Source organism: Macrotis lagotis, chromosome X, assembly GCF_037893015.1.
Source record: "Macrotis lagotis isolate mMagLag1 chromosome X, bilby.v1.9.chrom.fasta, whole genome shotgun sequence".
NCBI lineage: Eukaryota > Metazoa > Chordata > Mammalia > Peramelemorphia > Peramelidae > Macrotis > Macrotis lagotis.
Window position 1 is genome coordinate 648,314,185 of NC_133666.1, and position 20,558 is coordinate 648,334,742.

Genomic DNA, 20,558 nt, shown 5'->3' on the forward strand with positions numbered 1-20,558 from the left:
GGGCCGCGCGGGGATCGGAGCCCGCGCCCCTCCCGGGCCCAGCTCAGCCCGCCCCTTCCTCCCCGTAGCTCACCTGCTGGGGAGAGCCGTCGGCGGGGGCTCCGCTCCGCCCCCCACCCCGCGGCCGGGAAGGGAGCGGGGACCCGCCCGCGGAGGGGGAGGCCGGGGACGGGGGGGGGGTGTCCGGAGCGGGGCCCTCCCGGCAAGCCCGGCCTCGGGGAGCAGCCCCGGGGTCGGTCAGGCTCCCCCCGTCCCCCCGGGGAGGAGGGGATGGTCTGGCCCCCCGGGGCGGGGCGGGGCGGGGCCCGGGCGGGGCTCAGGCTTTGGAGAAGGTGCCGGCGGCGGCGGCGGCGGAGGCCGAGGCGGAGGCCGGGCCGCCCGGCTCCTCCTGCCAGCGGTTCATGCAGCGGCGCCGCGCGTTCATGAAGAAGTTGCTGACGGTGTTGAGCTCCAGGCCCAGCTGCTGCGAGATGGTCACCTGCATCTCCTTGGACGGCCGCTTGTTCTCCTTGAAGATGGCGATCAGCGTGCGGCGCTGCAGGTCCGTGAAGACCAGCCGCTGCTTCTTGGGCTGCAGCGTCCGCTCCTTCTGCTGCTCCTGCTCCTTCCGCTTGCAAGCTGCGGGGCGGCACCGGGCCACCGAGGCAGCCACGGGGGGCACCGGGCCGGACCCCGACGGACGGGGCAGCGGGGGGGGGAGGAGGCAGAGGGAGGGGGAGGCGGAGAGGGAGGGGGGAGGCGGAGAAGGAGGGGGAGACAGAGAGGGAGGGGAGGGGGAGACAGAGAGGGAGGGGAAGGGGAGACAGAGAGGGAGGGGGGAGGGGGAGACAGAGAGGGAGGGGAAGGGGAGACAGAGAGGGAGGGGAGGGGGAGACAGAGAGGGAGGGGGAGACAGAGAGGGAGGGGAGGGGGAGACAGAGAGGGAGGGGGAGACAGAGAGGGAGGGGAGGGGGAGACAGAAAGGGAGGGGGAGACAGAGAGGGAGGGGGAGGCAGAGAGGGAGGGGAGGGGGAGGCAGAGAGGGAGGGGGAGGCAGAGAGGGAGGGGAAGGGGAGACAGAGAGGAGGGGGGGAGACAGAGGGAGGGGAGGGGGAGACAGAGAGGAGGGGGAGACAGAGAGGGAGGGGAAGGGGAGACAGAGAGGGAGGGGGGAGACAGAGAGGGAGGGGAGGGGGAGACAGAGAGGGAGGGGAAGACAGAGGAAAGAGAGAGGGAAGAGGGGAAGGGAGAGAGAGAGAGAAGTGAACCAGAATCAGATGAAAACCAAGAGACAAAAACAGAGAATGAGAACAGTGAGAGACAGAGGAAGGGTGGGGTGGGGCACATGGAGAAAGGGGCAATAACACATGGGGAGACAGACACAGAGGAGAGAAAGAGAACAAGGACAGTAGAGTAAACTTTCCCTCCAGGGCCCCCCAGCCTTCCTCTCCTTCTGCCCCTTCCAGCATGTTGGCCCCCTTCCTCAGATCAGCATGCCTTCTTCTCAGCCCCGAAAGCTGACTCTGGGGTTTATAAAATCTATGGGGGGGGGGGCAGGTCAGAGGGTAGGGACTGAGATAAGTTCCAAGAAGTAGCAGGTTCCCCACCTTCATCTCACACCTCTCCTGTATCTCCCTGGCTTGCAGAGAGCCTCTCTCTCCCCCAGCACCCTGGATGAAGGGAGGAGCAGCCTTCTCTGGACATGGGCAGGTGAGAAAGCTGGTAGAGCTAGGAGAAAGGAGATGACCTCTCCCCTCCTCAATGCAGACACTTCCCGGGGGCTGACTGGGGCCCAGCCATGTTCAAGGGAATAGTCTTCTCTGCTCTTTAAGACTTCCCTCTTTCACATGGTGCAAAGCTCGAGGCTCACTGAGACCCTCAACCCCTCAGAGACACACTGGGGTCAAACCTTTCAGCATAGGACTCAGGATCTAAGGGAATGATTTATATGAGGCCTGCTAAGGGGGAGGAGGAATGGATCCATCCCCAGCTCTCCTGATGGACTGACCACTCAGGAATTGTAGAGGATGGAGGAGACTTCCTCTGCCCAAGTCTTATCATTATAGAATAATCATAGTCAGAAGACTTGGGTTTGAGCCCCACTTAATAGCTGTGTGCATCCTCAGCAAGTCATTTAATTCCTTTGAGCCTCAATTTCCCCAGCCATAAAATCTAGAGGTTAGAATAAAGTCACTTTTAGCTCCATTTTTGTCTGATTCTTCCAAAGGTGTCATATTGTACTGGAATGTACTGGTTTGGAGTCAGAGAATATGGATCTGAGTTCCAGATCTGTGACTTACTCCCCATGTGTAGCCTGAGAGGAAGTCACTTCTCATCTATTTCCTTATCTACAAAATGAAGAGACTTGACTAGATGATCTTTATGGACCCTTCTAACTCTGACCTTCTGTTAACACCATTGAAGCAGAATGGTTCCCAGAAATGATTTAAACCAAACCCTTCATTTTACTGATGGGGAAACTGAGACCCAGGCAGTCTAAGCAACTAACAGAGCTGGGACTAGAATCCTTGTCTAATGACTCTCAGCCCAGGGCCTCTTTCAGGACCACATCTTATTAGAAACTGGGACCTAAGATGAGTTTCCCAAAGTAGCTTGATTGTAGCCACCTTTCTCCCATGGGCAGATAGATGTATTTGGGGTGAGGAATCTTGTCAATCTTGAGAACACCATCCTTAGCTGGGAGAAAAGCCTGCTTCTCCTCTAGGGATGAAATGTCTTAAATCCTAAATCTAACCCACCCCACCCCAAATCCTTGACTCCAAAGGTTGACTGAGACCTTAGTCTGGATCTTTTCCTCGTTCCAAATGGTGTCCCTTGAGATGAGGATCAGACTTTCCTCCTCTCATGGAGTCCCTGAATTGACAGCCAAAAGCAGTATTCCTCCTTTGTCATTCCAAGTTCCCTCCCTCATGAGATCTCCTGAGCTAAGACCTAACATTAGCATATCCCCCTTGGCTTCATATGTCCCTCTTTATTCCCAAGAGTCCTTTGAATTTATAGCCATGGATATGGAGTCTCCTAAGCTGGGACTCAGGAATGGGACCACCCCTTTTTCTCCCATGGGATCCCCTGAGCTGAGAGCCACACAATGGACACACTTTGGAAAGGTTTGGACCTGAATCCCTTGTCCCAGGGACCCACCCCTCCATGGGAGGGGGTCCTCTCCTTTGAGGGTGAACCTCCCCACAGGGACCAGGGGTTTGGGGAAGGGCAACAGGGGAGAGAGGGCATGGGGCAAGACCTACCCTATGGGCATCAGATGCTTGCAAAAGAAACAAACAAAAGGAATGTTGTGATTGGATTTTGGTGGTATTTATGGTCTTGTGCTGCCCACCCCACTCCATCCCTCCCAAATACTTCCCCTCCTCCCTTCTCTGCCTTGTCCTTCCAGCCCCCCTCCCTCTCTTCCCCAGTTTCTATAGAAGTCCCTCTGAGTCCTCCCTTCCCATTTCCACCCCACTCCATGACCGGATAGAGAAGATGGACATTATCTCAACAAGACCTTATGAAAAGGTGGCTGCCAAGGAGAGCTTAGAGTTAGTATTTCCCCACTGAGCATAGCAACATTTGTAATAATAATGCTTATCACAATAGAAAATAATGACAACTTACATTTCCACAATGCTTTAAGATAAAAAAACCACTTCCTCATAATAACCTAAGAAGGTGATCCAGAGAGAAGTGGCAGCTAAGTGTCAGAACTTAAAGGCATGGCTATGACACATTGGTTTAGGGGGAGAGGTGGTAAGAGTTGAGGGGGGCTGGATTATTTTATTGTCACCTCAGGGAAGGGGAGAAGAGGAGGAATGGAGGCTGTGTAGATCATCATTGGAACTGGAAGGAATGGAGAGAGGAGATGGTAAAATTCTGGAGACAGTCCTACTCATTCTATCATTCTTCTCAGTGACCACTCTCTAAATGGGACACCTCTGAGGTCCCAGATAACACCACCCTGACTGAGAGACCCATCCTGTGGTCATGGCTCTCCAGTGGCTCTTCTGTGACTGTTTGCCAATTAGAAAGCTGGGTATGCTTTCTCAGTTCAAGTCAACTTAAGAAGGTAGGTGGAGATAGGTACCAGGAGACTGGGTAGATGTCCATGTCATTGACCTGGCAGCATAGCACCAAATTTCAACTTGGTGACTCTTGTTTCACAATGCAGATATTACACCTCACATCCACCTCATTCAATGGGCCATGACACCAATTTAGATCTGCATTACCTTTAATCTAGATTATGGAAGTGGCCTCCACATTTGGTCTCCCTTCTTCAAGTTTCTTCCTTTTCTAATCCACCCCCAATAGCTACCAAGTGGATATTTCTGAGACACAAATCTGACCATGCCACTTCCCTGCTCTAAAATCTCCAGCTCCCTATTGCTTCTAGGATCAATTACACACTCTTTTGATTGGCACTTAGAAACCTTCACAAGCCTGGCTCTGTTTCCCCTTTCCAGGCTGATTACTTCCCTTCCTACACTCTGGGCACTAACCAAACTGATCTTGTGGCTCCTCTTATACCATATTGTTGTCACTGTCATTGTTTTTATATAGCATTTTACAGATAACATCTCATTTTATCCTCACAAGGATCCTGAGCATAAGTGCTATAGCATCTTCACTTATAGATGGGGAAACTGAGGCAGTTAGGAGTACTTGTCAAAGATCATACAATTAGGGAGTATATAAGGCTGGCTTCAAGCTCAAATCTTACTTCCACATTTCATTTATCATCTCAAGCCTAGATGTGGAATATTTTCCCTCACCCATCTCCTCCTGGGCTTGGGACAAGAGCCACCTTCTCATCACCATCACCTTCACTAGTACCACTATCACCTTCACCATTACATCATCATCTCTATCCCCTCATCACCATCATCTCCATGACAATCCTCAACATCACCCTTGTCGCTGCTACCATTACCATCATCTTCATCACTAACAGTAATGTGATAGGATGCTAAAGTCAGTGGGGTGCCATCCATGCCCCAATGCCAATGCCTATTCCTCAATACGATGAGGCCATATCACAACTGTGATTGTTACTATTCTCCATAATCACTTCAGGCCATCTTGTCACAACTCCAAATAACAAATGCAGGCACCATGTCATTTGGACATCAAAACATAGTCTTGGGTATTGTTGTTAGGGAATCAATATCATAACATCCAATGAATATTTGTGGGGAGAATAGTTCATGACAGTTAGTGGGCTGTAAGTTTAACATGAATTAACAGAGTTAACAGTAGCAAAGGAAGCCAAAGAGAACATCCTAGAATTCAAGAGGTCTGTCTGGCCCTGGCCCTGGTCACACACCAATTCTAATTATTAAGTCAGCTCAGATGACAGTAAAGAAGTAATGGGGTTCAGGTGTAGATAGAGGAGAATGGCCAGAATGGGAAGGGTTTTCAAATTATGCCACAAAAAAACATTTGAAGCATAAGGGGTGACGGGTGGAAAAGAGACATAGAGGAAGTATGATCAGTATCCTAGAGAATTTGAAAGGGCTGCCAAGTGGAAGGTGGCATCAGACTGGTTCTCTTTGGTCCCATAGGGAAGAACTGGGGCAATGGGTTGAAGCTGCAAAAATGCAGACTTAGACTTGATGGGAAAACTTTGGAATCAGAGTTGTCTCTAAGTGGATTGGCTTGATTTGGGAGACTCTTCCTCCCTGAGAGTCTTCAGTTGAGAGGGTGGGCAATCACTTAGATGTTGTGTTGTATAGGGGATATATCTGTGGTTGTGGAGATGATGAGGGAGGTGATGGAAGAGGATGGTGATGACATGTGGACTAGATGAGGCCTGAAGTCCTTTCTAAAGGAAATCTTGTAATTCTGAGTAATCCCACCATGGTCCATGTAGACCCCCCCCCCCGCCCCTGACTTTAGGACTGCTTTTCTGGTCTTTCCAGGGGCTGCTGCCACTCAGAGGGGGGCCTCAGCAAACCAGAGGCATAAAAAACTTCTTTTCCTGCTGATGCAGCTAAATCTGCCCATTCTCCCCTCCGTTCCCCCCTTCCTCCCGTTCAATCTAATTACAGCTCCTTGGAACCAAAATCAATACTGACTCAAGTCAGAGCTATTTACAAGAGGGAGTGAGTGCCCAGCCTGGGGGAGTCTTTTCATCTTGGCCATCACCCATGGTTCCCTGCAGCAGCTTCCCTAGGTACCCCTTGCTACTCCCAGCAGCTGGGTGAATAGAGATCTATGGGAGGAAGTTCTGTCTGGGGGCCAATATCAGGGTTAGGGCATCCCTCTCATGGTGGTACTCCATGACTCCCACCTTCCTTGGCCACTTCTTTTCTGTCTTCAGATACATTTTCTCATGTTTTTACAATCTACTCTAGTCTCTCTTTCATTTATGTATCCTCAATCTGTCACCTACTAAATAATAAGCATTTATTAAGTGCCTACTATGTGTCAAACTCTATGCTAAGCATTGGGAATACAAAAAGAGGCAAAAGACAGTCCGTGTCCTCAGGGAGCTTACAATCTAATGGGAGATTTACAATCTAAAGCCAGTTCTATAAGGATAAATAGGAAATAGCAGAAAGAAGGCACTGAAATTAGGAGGGGTAGAGGGTCCTTGAATTCTAGAATGTCAGAGGTTTTTTGGTCCAACCCACCACCCATCCATCTTCAGGCAGGTGGAGACTTAACTGGATACCCACCTGTTCCTACAATGACAATATTCAATACTTTGCCAATCACTCTATTCCAATACTTTATCTCACTGGTTGTCTGGAAGTTCTTCCTTGTGTCTATTCACAATTTTTCTTGCTTTCATTTCCCCTCATGCTCTTAGACACACAGGGGAGGATGAACTCTCAGTGTCTCCTTCAGCCAACTCCTTATGTACCCGAGGTTTGTAATCATGGTCCTCCTTTAGCTTCTTTTTAGGAGCAAACAGCTTTTATCACCAATACCACACTACCATACCATTATCATCATCATCACTAGCCTCATTCCAAACCCATTTCCTTCTCTGCCAGCTGTCATCATTCATTACTGTCATTACAATCACTCCATCATCATCTCCACCCCTATTTCCAAGACTACCATCATCATCATTATCTCTAGCTCTATCAACATCACCATATCACTGTAGTGAAAGCTATGGCTGCTTTTGTTTATGGTTGAGGTGAGCCAGAGACAAGAATCAGGGGAGTTAAGGGTTCAAGATGGTGAGATTTGGGATGCAAAGAGTATAGAACCAGGTATTAAACTTATTGGAGAGGACAGAAAGTGGCCTGGTGAGCAATAGTTAGCCACAACAAGGATCTAGACAAGATAGAAAGAAGTTTAAGAGGAAGAAGGTAATAGAAGCTTAAATTTAGATCTAGAAGTGACCACTGAGGTCATTGAATCCAATCTCATTTTCAGAGGACAAAACTGGGGATATTGTTTGTCCTTCATTTTCGAAGAAGGTCACAACATCAGGGAAGTGATGCCATGACAAGCATGTAAACTGGATTTGAGTAAGGGGGTTGCTGTGCTAAGTCACCAACATCACTTTCTCCTCCAGAGCCATTTGGATCCATTGGTCAAATATGAATCAGGACGACTGGAGATAGCCCTGGATGGGAGGCAATCAGGGTTGTGTTTTGCCAAGGTCACAAAGCTAGTAAGAGTCAAGTATCTGAGGCTGGATTTAAACTCCTGTCTTCCTGACTCCAAAGGCAATGTTTTATCCACTGTGCCAACTAGCTGTCCTGGGGATATTGATAGAATATTGCTATTAAAATTTGCTTAATATGGAGGTAAATTCCTAAAAACACTTTGTTCTTGAAAGAATTTAAAAAGAAAATAAAATTCATACACATACTGTAAAAATGAAAAGAAAGTTGAGATCAGAACTAGAATACACCCATTACAACAGCTCTCTCCAATATATAATGTTGTATTTTGGTTTATAATCCTGATATTGTAATTTAATTCAATGAAAATTTAGTTCCTTTGATCATATAATTTTAATAGTCTGTAAACCAAAATTCCTGAACTAAGGATAAGGCAGTGAAAAGGGAAGGCATTTGGTAGTCAGCTATGATCTCAGTGTTTCAACTTTTCTTCCAAACCAAAAGTACTTTATAGGATAAAGAGCAAATTTTCTTGAATTGCTATTTGACTGTTAATTAATTACTTCTCCCAGTGCAGGTGAATCTTTTCCATTGGGAATGGAAGCTTTTCCCAGATCAGGACTCTGTACTGGATAGAGGTAGAGCTCAAGAAGAAAAGTTCTAACTCTGGGAAATAATCGCTAGTGGGACCAGAATCATATCCCTCTGCTGATCTCATGTGTCCAACACACAGCCCTGCCCATTCATGTCTGGTTTATTGGAGGCTTTTTACTCCTCAGTAAGAATGGATTATTTAAATAAGTTTGAAGAGATCCCAGAACAAGAAAGGGCATTATGCCAAAGAACCCTGGAGTAAGTAATGCCAGGATTCAGAGGATCCTTAAAGGTCATCTGACCTCGGTTCTTTATTGAAACAGAAAAGAAAACTTAGTACTAGGAAGTGAAAGTGACTTAGCCAAAGTCACACAATGTATTTGGGAAAAGCCAGAGGAATATTCTGGAGTTCTCATTCCCTGGTCCTTTTTCAGTTGGACCATAATGCAGTGCAAGGATTCTAGATGCGTGAACTCTAAAGTTTCAAGCAATCCCAGCTGTCTCAGGGTGGGGCTCCCTCAGATTATTGGTCCATGAGGGTTCTAATTCTGGTTCTGCCTCCTGACTTTTTTTTTCTACTTTTGAACAAGTCACTTTCATCCACTGGAGGTGGGACTCAGTTTCCTCATCTGTAAAATGAGCCCTTGTAGGTTGATCTCTAAGCATCCTTTCAGCCCTGAACGTCTCTGGCAATCAGGGTTCAAGGTGTCTTCAGTGTTTATGTGAAGCCCTTGCTGGCCAAATCCCACAGCTTGGTTTATTCTTCTCCCCACTGAGATATGGAAGACCATCCCCCTCTCCCACCCCATCTGGGGAACAATAGTACTGATGGTTGGCCAGGGTAAGCTAGGCTTGGGCCTCTGAGTCTCTGATTACCACCCCATCCCCCCAGCCCCCAGCTAGAAGCCTCTGAACTCCATCCTCATCCCCCCCACCTCCTACCCTTCCAGTCTTGACCCTGCCCTTGCTTCAACAAAACCTGCAATTTTCTACCCATTTTTCTTAAGTGGCAGTGATTTGTTGGAATCACAAAAGACTGCTTTCAGCCTCTGCCTTCTAGTGGATCTGAGGGTGTGAGCCCAGGAAAGGGAAAGGGGTGTGGGGGAAGGGAAGGGAGAGGGAAACAGGGAAGGGGAGAGGGAGAAGGGAAAGAGAGGGAGGAGAGAAGAAAAGAGAAGAAAAGGGAAGAGAGGAAGGGAAAGAGGCAAGAGAGAGGGAAAGGGAAGAAGGGGAAGGGGGGAGGAGGAGAGAGGGAAAGAGAGTGAAAGGGAAGAGGGCAAAGGAAGAAGGTGCAGACTCCTGTGGGGGGTGTAACTTGCATGGGGATGATGGGGCATGAAGAAGAGCCTGGGGGCATGGATTTGAGGGTCTCTCTGCCTGCCTTGAGTTTCCCTCTCCTGCTCCTATTCCTTCTTCCCTCAAGTGCTTCAGCACCCTAGTGTTACATCCCTGTCCAGTTAGGTTTGTGCTTATGGAAAGGAGGGGAGGTGGGACCTAGCTCCTGGGAGAAGCCATCTCCAATCTGGGCCAAGTGGATGAGAGAACCAGAACTGCCTGAAGGGGCCCAAGAACCAAATATCAGCGTTGCTAATGCCCAGTGGAATTGAAGCTTCTTTTCGTCTAAGACTAGGGCCTGAACACACACACACACACACACACACACACACACACACACACACACACACACACACACGAAAGCTAGAACACGGAGGGTTTTAAGAATATACACTATCTGATCTGTGAGGGACTCTAGAATGTAGCTCATGGGAGCTGAAGGATCTTTAGGAGACAGACTGTCGCAATTGCTTGGTGTCAAAGTTGGACGGAGAACCTGACTCTTCTGATTCCCAGTCCCCTTTTCCTTCCATTTAGCCTGCCCAAGAGATGGGCAGATATGTTCCGAGAGTCCTTCTGGGGCTAGTGGCTGGCCTTTGTGTGTATTTAATTAGGGGACACTGGACAGTTTTGGGTTGAGGGGAGGGGGACCATTTTTTGTGGAAGGAGGGGATATTGGGTACCCAATGTTGAAGATGTCAATGTTGACTTTTCCCCATTTATTTATTTTTTCAATTGTAATTTTATTTAGTTTTCCAATTACACAGCATACTTTTTTTTTTAGGTTTTTTTTTTTTTGCAAGGCAAACAGGGTTAAGTGGCTTGCCCAAGGCCACACAGCTAGGTAATTATTAAGTGTCTGAGACCAGATTTGAACCCAGGCACTCCTGAATCCAGGGCTGGTGCTTTATCCACTGCGCCACCTAGCCGCCCCCAGCATAGACTTTTAAAAATGATTTTACAAGTTCTAGCACAGAGAGCTTGCCCTGAAGTCAGGAAGATCTGAGTTTAAATCTGGCCTCAGACAATTATTAGTTGTGCCATCCTGGACAAGTCACTTTACTCTATTTGCCTTAGATTCCTCTTTGTCATGAAAATCCCAAATGAAGTCACAAAGAACCAGACACAGGCTGAACGACAACAAAAATTTTAAATTTAAACGGTTCCCAGAAGTAAAATGTTGTTTAATAAAAACCCCACAATTCCTTTGGCACTTACAACATATTCACACCTTTTCTGTTTTGGCATCTCTGTTTTTATAATAGCTAATAATGGCATATTTACACAATGCTTTAAGGTTTGCAAAGTGCTTCACAAATATCTTGTTTGATCTCAGAATCCTGGGAGACGTGTTCTGTGAGCATCCTAATTTTAGGATTAAGGAAACTGATGCATGCAGAGTTCAAGTGACTTGTTCAAGGAAACACAGCTAGTAACAGGATTTGAATTCAGGTCTTTCTGACTATGTCCTAGTGATCCAAATCAAGTTCCTTCCCTTCTCTGGCACTCGGGCTCCTCCTCTATAAATTCAAAGGCAGCACCAGAGGATCTTTGAGTCCTAATATTATATGCTCTATGAATTTCTGTGGGACCTTGCTAAGTTGCAGCACAGAGTTTGGCAGTGCCAGTTTGGTAACATCCGTTCCTGGCTTCCCTGCTCAAACCACAGCAGAGAAAATACAGGGGCAGCTTATGTATCAGCATAGTCCTTTCATATCTATTCTTTCATTTGATCCTCAGCAGAGCCCTGTGAAAGAGGTAGGGTAGGAATTATGACTCCCCCCATTTTACAAATGAAGAACTGGAGGCCCAGAGAAAGGTATGTCCGGGCTTGAACAACAATTAGTGGTTCTGATTCCCAGACTTAGGGTTTTTGTCTCTGCAATAATCTGCTTACAAACCAGAATGGGCTTAGACTCATCTCTCCCCTGTTCCCAGACCTCTGTACTATTTATCCCTAATTGCCTTGGCTTGGGAGACTGCCTGCTCTAGCCAGGCTCTTGGCCAGTAGAGCCTGCACTTTTCAGTAAAAGCAAAAACCATAGAATTCTGATCTGGAAAGGACCTTTGAGGATTGTCTTGTTCCAGAATCAGAATCAGAGAGAACCTCAAAAGCCATCAATGGCTAAAATGGAATCCCCTCCTCCACATACCAGACAAGTGTATCCAATCTTTGTCTGAGGCTCTCCAGTGTGGGAATACTATCTACCTCTTGGGGCAAGTCTGTAGTTGGATTTTTTTCTTACTTTCATCTTTAGCTGGCCCCTCCGAAGCTTCTATACATGATTCCTAGTTTTGACCTCTAGAACCAAACAGAACAAGTCTCTTCCCTTCCTGAATTTTTCATCCTTGTTTCTCCCTATCTTCTCTTCGTCAAGTTCTCTGACTACTGCTTGTCTGGCATGACCCTGAAGCCCTCTGCCACCCTGATCACCCTCCAATCGCCTGCTTTTGTTGATGTTCAGAGAGGTTAAAGTATCTACAATTTCCCCATCCTCAAACTCAAGCTCTGGGCCTGATGCTGGAGAGAGGAAGGGAAGGGAATAAGGAAAGGCATAGATTATACTGGCAAAAGAAGTGGAAAAAGCAACAAATCATATAATACAGGTAACAAAGTCGTAATATATACACTTTCCCAGTTGGCATTCAGGTCACTGAAATAAATGTTTCTATTTTCTGGGTGACAACTTTTGCCAAAGCTGTCCACAGCCACCTGTATCATACCTATGGCTGCCTGTATTATTGTCCTTGTGACTGTTTTTATCATCATGGCTCTAATATCATTGTCTCTGTGATTCATCTTCATGGCGACCTGTATCACATCTTCTGCCATGACCATCCTTGTCCTCATCACTAGTTGTAGTGCCATCCCTATGTTTGTATCTCTGTTTCTATGGCTGCTTGCAGGACTACCCTATAGCTCTCTGGAGAATTGTTTCCCAGGCTATCTGCACCAAAATCTCCCAAATGACTGTCTCATTGTCCCCACGACTGACTGCCTTTACTGCCTTTCCTATGAATGCTGGCATCCTTTGACATTTATGGCTGCATGCAAAGTCATTGGTCCAATGACTATATTACTATCCTTTTGGCCACTTCTCTTCCCCATTCCCATGACTCCATGTACCTCATAGTTTGAAACTTTTTCTATTACTCTCCCTTTAGTTGCCTATATCACAGCCCAACAACTGCCTGTTCCCATTGCTCTGATGAGAATCATTGACCCAGTCAATGACCAACACCACCCTTGTGATCCCCAGTGTTACTCTTTGTATCGATATTATCGGTGACAATGCCAGTGTTCTCATAACAGTTGTATCACTAATCATGTTTTTTGTTGTTGTTGACTTGTTTCAGTCTTGTCAGACTCTTTATGACCCCTTGTCGTGTTTTCTTGGCAAAGATACTAGAGTGGTTTGTTTTTTTCCTTCTTCAATTCATGTTACAGATGAAAAGTTAAATTGACTTGTTCAGGGCCACATAGCTAGTAGCTGAGATTGTATTCGGACTCCAGGCCTGCTATTCTTTGGACTATGGTGTCATCTAGCAGCCCCACTAACTTTGTGGCTGCCCATAATTCTTATCTTATAACCATCTCTTTAGTATCTATATATTTACAGCATCTATAGCATCTGTCTGCATTACTGTTCTCAAAGTTGTTTTTATCAAAATTACACAAAAGACTGTATCCAACCAACATTGTATCTCCATCCTTGGGACTTTCTGAATCACTGTTCTCATGTCTGCCTGCATCACCACTTTCTCCTTGGCCCTTTTCGATATCAATAAAAATACTAAGAGAAGGTTCTTTGCTTATTCCACATCATTATCTGATGGCTTCAGATGATGTCAATCCCCAATCTTACCAACCCCAGAAAGTTGCTTCCATCTAGGGCATTTCAATGTGCATAGGGTACTGAAGCTCCAACATTTGAAGGTAATGAAAATTCCACTTGATTAATTCTTTATAACAAACAAGAGTGTTCATCATTGGCCGAAGGCAGCAGAACCAAGTTTATTTGTTTTATTTTCCAACATATCCAGAGAGGCTCAGTTTGGCTGAGCTGGGGGTGTCTGACTCCAATCAGGAGAATAGAAAAGAATTGGAACAAAATGATAATATCAGAGCTGGGAGGGACCTTAGAGTATAAAATGTCAGAACAAGAATGGCTATTTAGATCATTTAATTCAACCGCTTCATTGTACAGAATAGGAAACTGAGGGCAATCCATGGAAAGTAACTTGGTCAAGGTCACCCCTTGAATCACTGTCAGAGAAAATTGCAAATAAGTTATTTGGCTGATGCCTTAATGTGAATATTTTGACTTTCCAAGCCATTTTCATAAATTACTTAATTTCATCTTCACGATAACTGGGTAGGTGGAAATGTTATCCTCATTTGGAATATAGGAAATTGTCGGAGACTTGCGCTCAATGGCTCCTCAATGGTTCCCCACTTCTCTTTTCACTCCTTCCCCCCTTCTCTTTTCACTAATTGCCTACCTAAGTCTCCCTCGCACTTCCTCCTGCCTACAGTCTGGACAAGCACTGTGATTTGCTGTAGCCCAAGGAAGGCTTTGATTCAGGGATAGTGCTTGAATCACTGAGATATTTAAGAGGAGGAGAGTAGGTTTAAGGAGGAGTTGGGGAGGGACTATTTTTCTGCAAGGCAATGGGGTCAAGTGACTTGCCCAAGGTCACACAACTAGGGAATTATTAAATATCTGAGGTTGTATTTGAACTCAGGTCCTCCTGACTCCAGAGCCAGTGCTCTATCTACTGAATACTAGCTGTTCCCTATGGGGGACTATTTATGGAGGGATATGATGTCTCCCTTATCTCCTTCTCTCTTTCCCTACTCCCTCCCTTCCTTTCTCTCCTCTTCTCTCCTTCCCTCTCCTCTTTTCTCTTCTCTCTTTTCTCCTCTCCCCCACCTTCATCTCTTTCTCTGTCTCTATCTCTATTTTTGCTCTCTCTTTCTGTCTGTCTCATTCACTATCTCTCAAGAGCTTCTATGAAGCAGAGGATTTAGAATTCTTTTGCTTCACCCTAGAGGGCAGAGCTTAAGGTAATTCAGGGACAGAGGTGGGGAGCAGACTTTGATTCAGACTTTAGAACACTTAATCTGATATCCTATCAACTTTTTAAAAGAACATATTTGGAGAAAAGTATTTCAATATATTTGGTTTATGTATTTTATTTTATATATTTAAAATATCATTCAAAAAGAGTTTCACAGGTTTTACTAAGTTGCCAGATAGGTCCACTACAAATAAAAGCTTAAAAGCTCTTTCTCTAGAGGTAGTGAGCTGCCCATCTCTGGAAGTGTTCAAGCAAAGCCTAACTGACCCCCTGTCAAGGAGGATGAAGAGGACATTCCTGCACCATGTGAGAGGCTGGACTAGCTGGCCTCTGAGGTCACTTCTTATTCTGAAAGTCCATGATTTGATGAGGTAGTGTCTCTGTCCCTCCCTCCCTCCTAGAAGGAAAGCAGCCTAGCCAGGTACCAAGACCTTCCCCCTGATTGAATGTGGCAGTTGGTAGTTAACTGGTTCAGATGTCAAGGGCTTTAGCCTCCCCTTGATGTGTTTAGGTCAAAAGGGGGAATCAATACACTCAATATCTGCTAGGAGCTGGCCCAGGGAGCTGTGGGTACCCTTCCTGGGGACAGGGTTGGGGGAGGCAGGGAAAATTCACAACTAAGTCAGAACTCCCCAGACCCTCCAGTGGCTTGTGGTTAAGAGTGGTGGGAAAAAAGGCAATTCTGAGAGAAGCATCCCAAACCCAGGCTTTCTGCCCTTGACTTCCCTTTTCCCTGGGGAGGTTCTCCTAGGCTAACCCCTTCATGATTGTTTTTACCCTTTCCCACACTGCTGGCCACTAGAGGGTGTGTGTGCACTGTGGAGAAGAAATCTGTTTATTCATAGATTAAGAGGTGGAAGGTCCCTTAAAGAATGTTAGAGCTAGGCGGGCCCTTAGAACATGTAATGTCAGAACCTTAAAACACAGGGTGTCAGATCTGGGAGAACCCTTAGAATCTAGAATGTCAGAGTTGAGAGGGCCTTAGAACACAGGATATCAGAGCTAGAAGGGCTTTCAGAACCTAGGATGTCAGAGCTGGGAGGGCCCTTAGAACATGTAATGTCAGAATTGGGAAGGTCCTTGGAACACAGGACGTCAGAGCTGGGAGGGTCCTTAAAACACAGGATATCAAAGCAGGGAGGGCCCTTAGAACAGAGAAGTTCAGAGCAGGGATGGCCTTGAGAATATAGAACACAGAATGTAGGAGATAGGAGGAACCTTAGGGCATAGAACAAAGAAAGTCTATGCTGCAAGGGGCTATAGAATATAAAACATGGAAATTATGAGTTGACTGTACCTAAGAACATAGAAAATTCCATCTTTAAGGGACCTTAGAATTCAAAATATCAGGGCAGGAAGGAATGTCTTAGATCATAGAGCAAAACTAGAAGAAACCTTTGAACACAGAACACAAAATATCTGTGCTGGAAGTAATCTTCATGGACCTGAAGTCAGGAAGACTTGAATTCAAATTTGTACTCAGATACTTCCTAACTATCTGATTCTGGACATTAACCTCTGTTTGCTTCAGGTTTCCTCAACTGTAAAATGAAGATAATCATCTAACCTGAAGGGTTGTTGTGAGGGTCAAATGAGATAATATTTGGCTGGCATGTGGTAGGCATCATAGAAATGTTCATTCTCTTTTATCCTTCTCTCCTTTTAAAACATAAAACATAGACATTCAGAGATAGATGGACATTAGATTGTAAATGATCAAAAATGGAAGGGATTTCAGAACACAAAATCAGGGCTAGGAGGGACCTCAGAACATAGAAGACCAGGATGTGAAATGGACTTTCTCCCATCTCATTCCCCTCAATCAGAACTCTGTCACTAATTAGGTGACCTTGGGTAAGTCACTAAACCTTCTTTTCCCCTTGTATAAAATGATGGAATTGTTCAGATAACTTTGAAGGTCTCTAGAACTTAGAGTCAGAACCCTGAGAACATGAAGGGTAGAATGCCAGAGCTGCAAGGATACTGCCCTCTTCAGCCAAGAGCTATGGACAGAAGAGGGGCCCTCCCCTCCCAAACAAGGCAGATTGAGCTTCCAGGCCTTTTCTCTCTCCTCTCTACCCTCCCCCAAGGCAAGGCTGAGGAGGGGCCCCTGGGGGGCTGGGGGAGGAGGGGAGCAGCTCAACTCAGCTCAGCTCAGTTCAGCATTGATCTAGGGGGCTGTCGATTGCACTGGCTTCAGGCTGGCTTCTGCAAATTCCAACCGTGTGTGTGTGTGTGTGTGTGTGTGTGTGTGTGTGTGTGTGTGTCTGTGTGTCTGTGTGTCTGTGTGTGAATCTGTGTCTGTGTGTCTCTGTGTGTGTGTATCGTGTGAAGTATATGTTCTATATTGTGTGTATAGATGCTTGATATTTGTAAATATAAGCAGACTAGATATATGTAGTATATGCCACCACACATGTATCATATCCATGTCCTATGTGTATTGTGCACATGATGCACATGGATGTATTTTGTATGTGGGGAGGGTGAGTTTAGAAGTGAAAACCCATTTGAAGTGACTTGATACTTATTTGTACTTGATGATTTTCTCTCCGAGTAATTCCCCATCCTGTGGGGAAATTGACCTGGAAGATCTAGATCCATCATAAAACCATGGAGCTAGTAGGGGCTTTAGAAACCATCCAGTCTGTATATGGGGGAGCTGAGGCCCAGAGAAAGGAGAGTAAATCTAGCCTCCCCCCAGGATCAGGGATGCCACGGCCACCAGAGATGATGGTCCTGGTCAGTCAACAGGCATTTTTTATTATTATATGCCAGATATTCTGGGTGTTGTACCAAAGATAGTCCCTGTCTGCAGACAGCTTACATTCTAATGGAAAAACAATTAGGAGACACAGAAGCTAAAAGCCTGGGCTTGGAGTCAGTGTTCCAATGTGACCGTGGAGATTTACCTGCTGTATGGCCCTGGGCAAGTCACTTCACCTCTGCTTGCCTCAGTTTCCTCATCTGTGAAACGGAGATAATAGCATCCTCCTCCCAGGGTCATTGTGAGAATCAAATGAGATAATAATTGTTAAGTGCTTAGCACAGTGCTCTCAAAAAGACATATACATATACCACAATGCTTCTCTCCATCATACCTCCCCCTATTCTTCCAGTAAATATAGCCAGTAAAATTCTAGATTTCATGTCAAAGATCTGGGTTCCAATTATACCTTTAATGTTATTAATTATATAACCTAGACTTACTTCTCTCTCTGGGCCTCAGTTTCCTCATCTGTAAAATGAGGGAACAGAAGTAAATGATTTTCAAAGTGTTTTTAAAAAGCACTAACTTTGGGGGAAGCTAGATGGTGCAGTGGTTAGAGCAGGAGACCTGAAGTCAGGAGGACCTGAGATCAAATACAACTTGGCTGTGTGACCTTGGGCAAGTTTCTTAACATGCCTTGCCAAAAGAAAAACAACCCCAAGAAAGCACTAACTTTTAAAATCCTCTCCTTTCCCTGCCATCTCACACCTCTTCACTCTCCCAGTCACTTCTGGTTCAAGGGGAAATCACTCTCCCTCCTTGTTCCCCTTCCACAGACTTCTCTTCCTGATTCATCAGGAAAGCCAGAACTGAAGAAGAGGCAACAAGGCAGAGATGAAGGAAAGATTGTGCTGGGAGCTAAGGACATACTTGCTGCCTTCCTCCAGCCACCTCCAGCTGTGGCTCTAAATTAGCAGATCAGTTGCCAATCACATCTATGGTCCAATTCAATTAAACAGAAACCTGCTACCCCATGTTCTACTGGGGAAAAAAAGCAGTTGGAGCGGCATGATAGATATTTGGTCTGGGTGCTGTTTCTGCTCACCTTTACCTCTTCCTTTTCCTTTTCTTTCCTTCCCATCAAATTGGATTTCTATTTTTTTAAAGAAACTATTATGCAGACTTCCATAGGAGAAGCTAAGAGAAGAGAGAACTCTGCAGTAGTGGGCAAACCACCAAGCCATCTGGAAGGGTAGCTCAGGTTGCAGGTCAGTACTAGAGGGAGCACATGGACCCAGGTCTCCTACTTCCCAACTCCCAGGGATTGCCACACTTGATAACTCACCTGAGAGCACTATAACCAGTTTTTCAGTCCATTGTAGAATATGCATGTCAGAGAGGCAAGGATTTATCATCTTTTTTGGATCAGAGACTCCTTGGACAATCAGTTTGGGGAACTATATGGATTCTTCCATATCATGTTTTTAAAGGATTGCAAATTGCCATAAATATTTTTTAAAATAACCAAACTTCATGGACCCCAGGTTAAGATCCCCTGCTTTAGGGGCAGCTAGTGGATAGAGCACTAAGCCTGGACTCAGGAGGACCTGAGTTCAGATCTGACCTCAGACATTTACTAGTTGTGTGTCCCTGGGCAAGTCACTTGTCCCCGATTTCCTCAAAAAAATAGAAAAAGAAGCAATGCTTTAAAGAAACCTTGTAAAGACTGGAGTCAAAGATCATTTATTCTAATTTCTATATTTTAGAGATGAACAAACTAGTCTCAAGCACAAAACTTTAGCAAACTAGCCTTAACTCTTTCAAGATCTTATAAACATGTGACCCTGCCCATCAGAGTGAGAACGCCTCAGTGCAACACTGTCTAGAGAGGTTCCTTTTTCTAGAGCCATTCATTCAAGCAAGGTCTACCTTGACCAATAGGTGGTGCCATGGTACACAGAACTCTGGGACTGGAGTCAGTAAGATCTAAATTCAAATGTGGCCTCAGAAACTTCCTAGCAGGACGACCCTGGCCAAGTCACTTCACCTCTGTTTGCCTCAGTTCCCTCATCTATAAAAAAGGAGATTAACAATAGCACTTATCCCAAAGGGTTGTTAAAAGGATCAAATGAGACAATAATTGTAAAGTTTTTAGCACAGTGCTAAGGAGATATATAGTATTTCCTATGTCGCTACATAGTATTTCTATGAACACACATAGCATTTTCTTCACACATTTCACCAAATAGTAGGCAATATATAAATTTTAACTGTTATTACTTCCTCCATGAGGTATTTCCTGATCTCCCAAATTACTAATATTTTCCCCAAATTGCTTTATAGTTGTCGTGTGTGTGTGTGTGTGTGTGTGTGTGTGTGTGTGTGTGTGTGTTGCATTTACTTACCTGCATCCTCCCAGTAAAATGTAAACTCTATGAGGTCAGGGATGGTTTCATTTTTATCTTTTCATTTGTACATAGAAAATTGACTGGCATGTAATAGGTGCTTAATAATTGCTTGTGGAATAGATTCATTCACTTCACAAACATCAATTAAGCACAAAATGCATGATCTGCTCAGGGTCTCAGGAGGTAGAAAATTAAATAAAATTTGTTGATGACTTGCATGGAAACTTCTGCTCTAAAAAAAAAAATCAATAAAATACTAAGTGGTGGTTCAGTGGTTGGAAGGCTAAGCCTGAAATCAGGAAGACCTGAGTTCAAATCCTGTCAAAGACACTAGTTAGCTGTGACCCTAGGCAAGTCATTTAACCTTGATTGCTTCAGTTTTCTCATCTGTCAAATGAGCTGGAGAAGGAAATAGTAAACCACTCCAGTATCTTTGCCAAGAAAGCTTCAAATGGGGTCACAAAGAATTGAATATGACTGAAGAGCAACAATGAGAGATTTGTCCTGAGAATTAGGAAGCTCTGAATTCAAGCCCAGCTTCTGACAGAGCCTAGATGTGTGACAATGGGCAAGTAACCTCTCAGCAATTCAGGCAATTCCTTTACACAATTCCCTTGCAAAATAGGTGCTGATTGGAATGAAATCACAACTCTTATTAAAGAAAAAAGACCTAAGAAAGGTTCACAGTGCTATGAGATCAGATGGGGGAAAGATGATGATCAGTGTGTGTGTGTGTGTGTGTGTGTGTGTGTAATAGCGGCAGCCATGTACAATGGACGGAATCAGGAGATCTAGGTTTAGATTCGGATGCTGTCCCTTACTGGCAAGTCTTAATTTCTCAGCCTCAGTTTC

The 20,558-nt window shown here is 45.4% G+C and overlaps 1 protein-coding gene across 1 annotated transcript in view; it reads right to left on the minus strand.

Annotated features, from left to right (window-relative positions):
* Window positions 1-299: 299 nt before the first annotated feature.
* The window catches only part of ONECUT3 (one cut homeobox 3), a 44,948-nt gene continuing 24,689 nt past the window's right edge, over window positions 300-20,558 (minus strand). Inside the window, 1 exon segment of the mRNA XM_074200288.1 lies at window positions 300-618. Coding sequence (XP_074056389.1) covers window positions 317-618 — 302 coding nt within the window. The 3' untranslated portion in view covers window positions 300-316.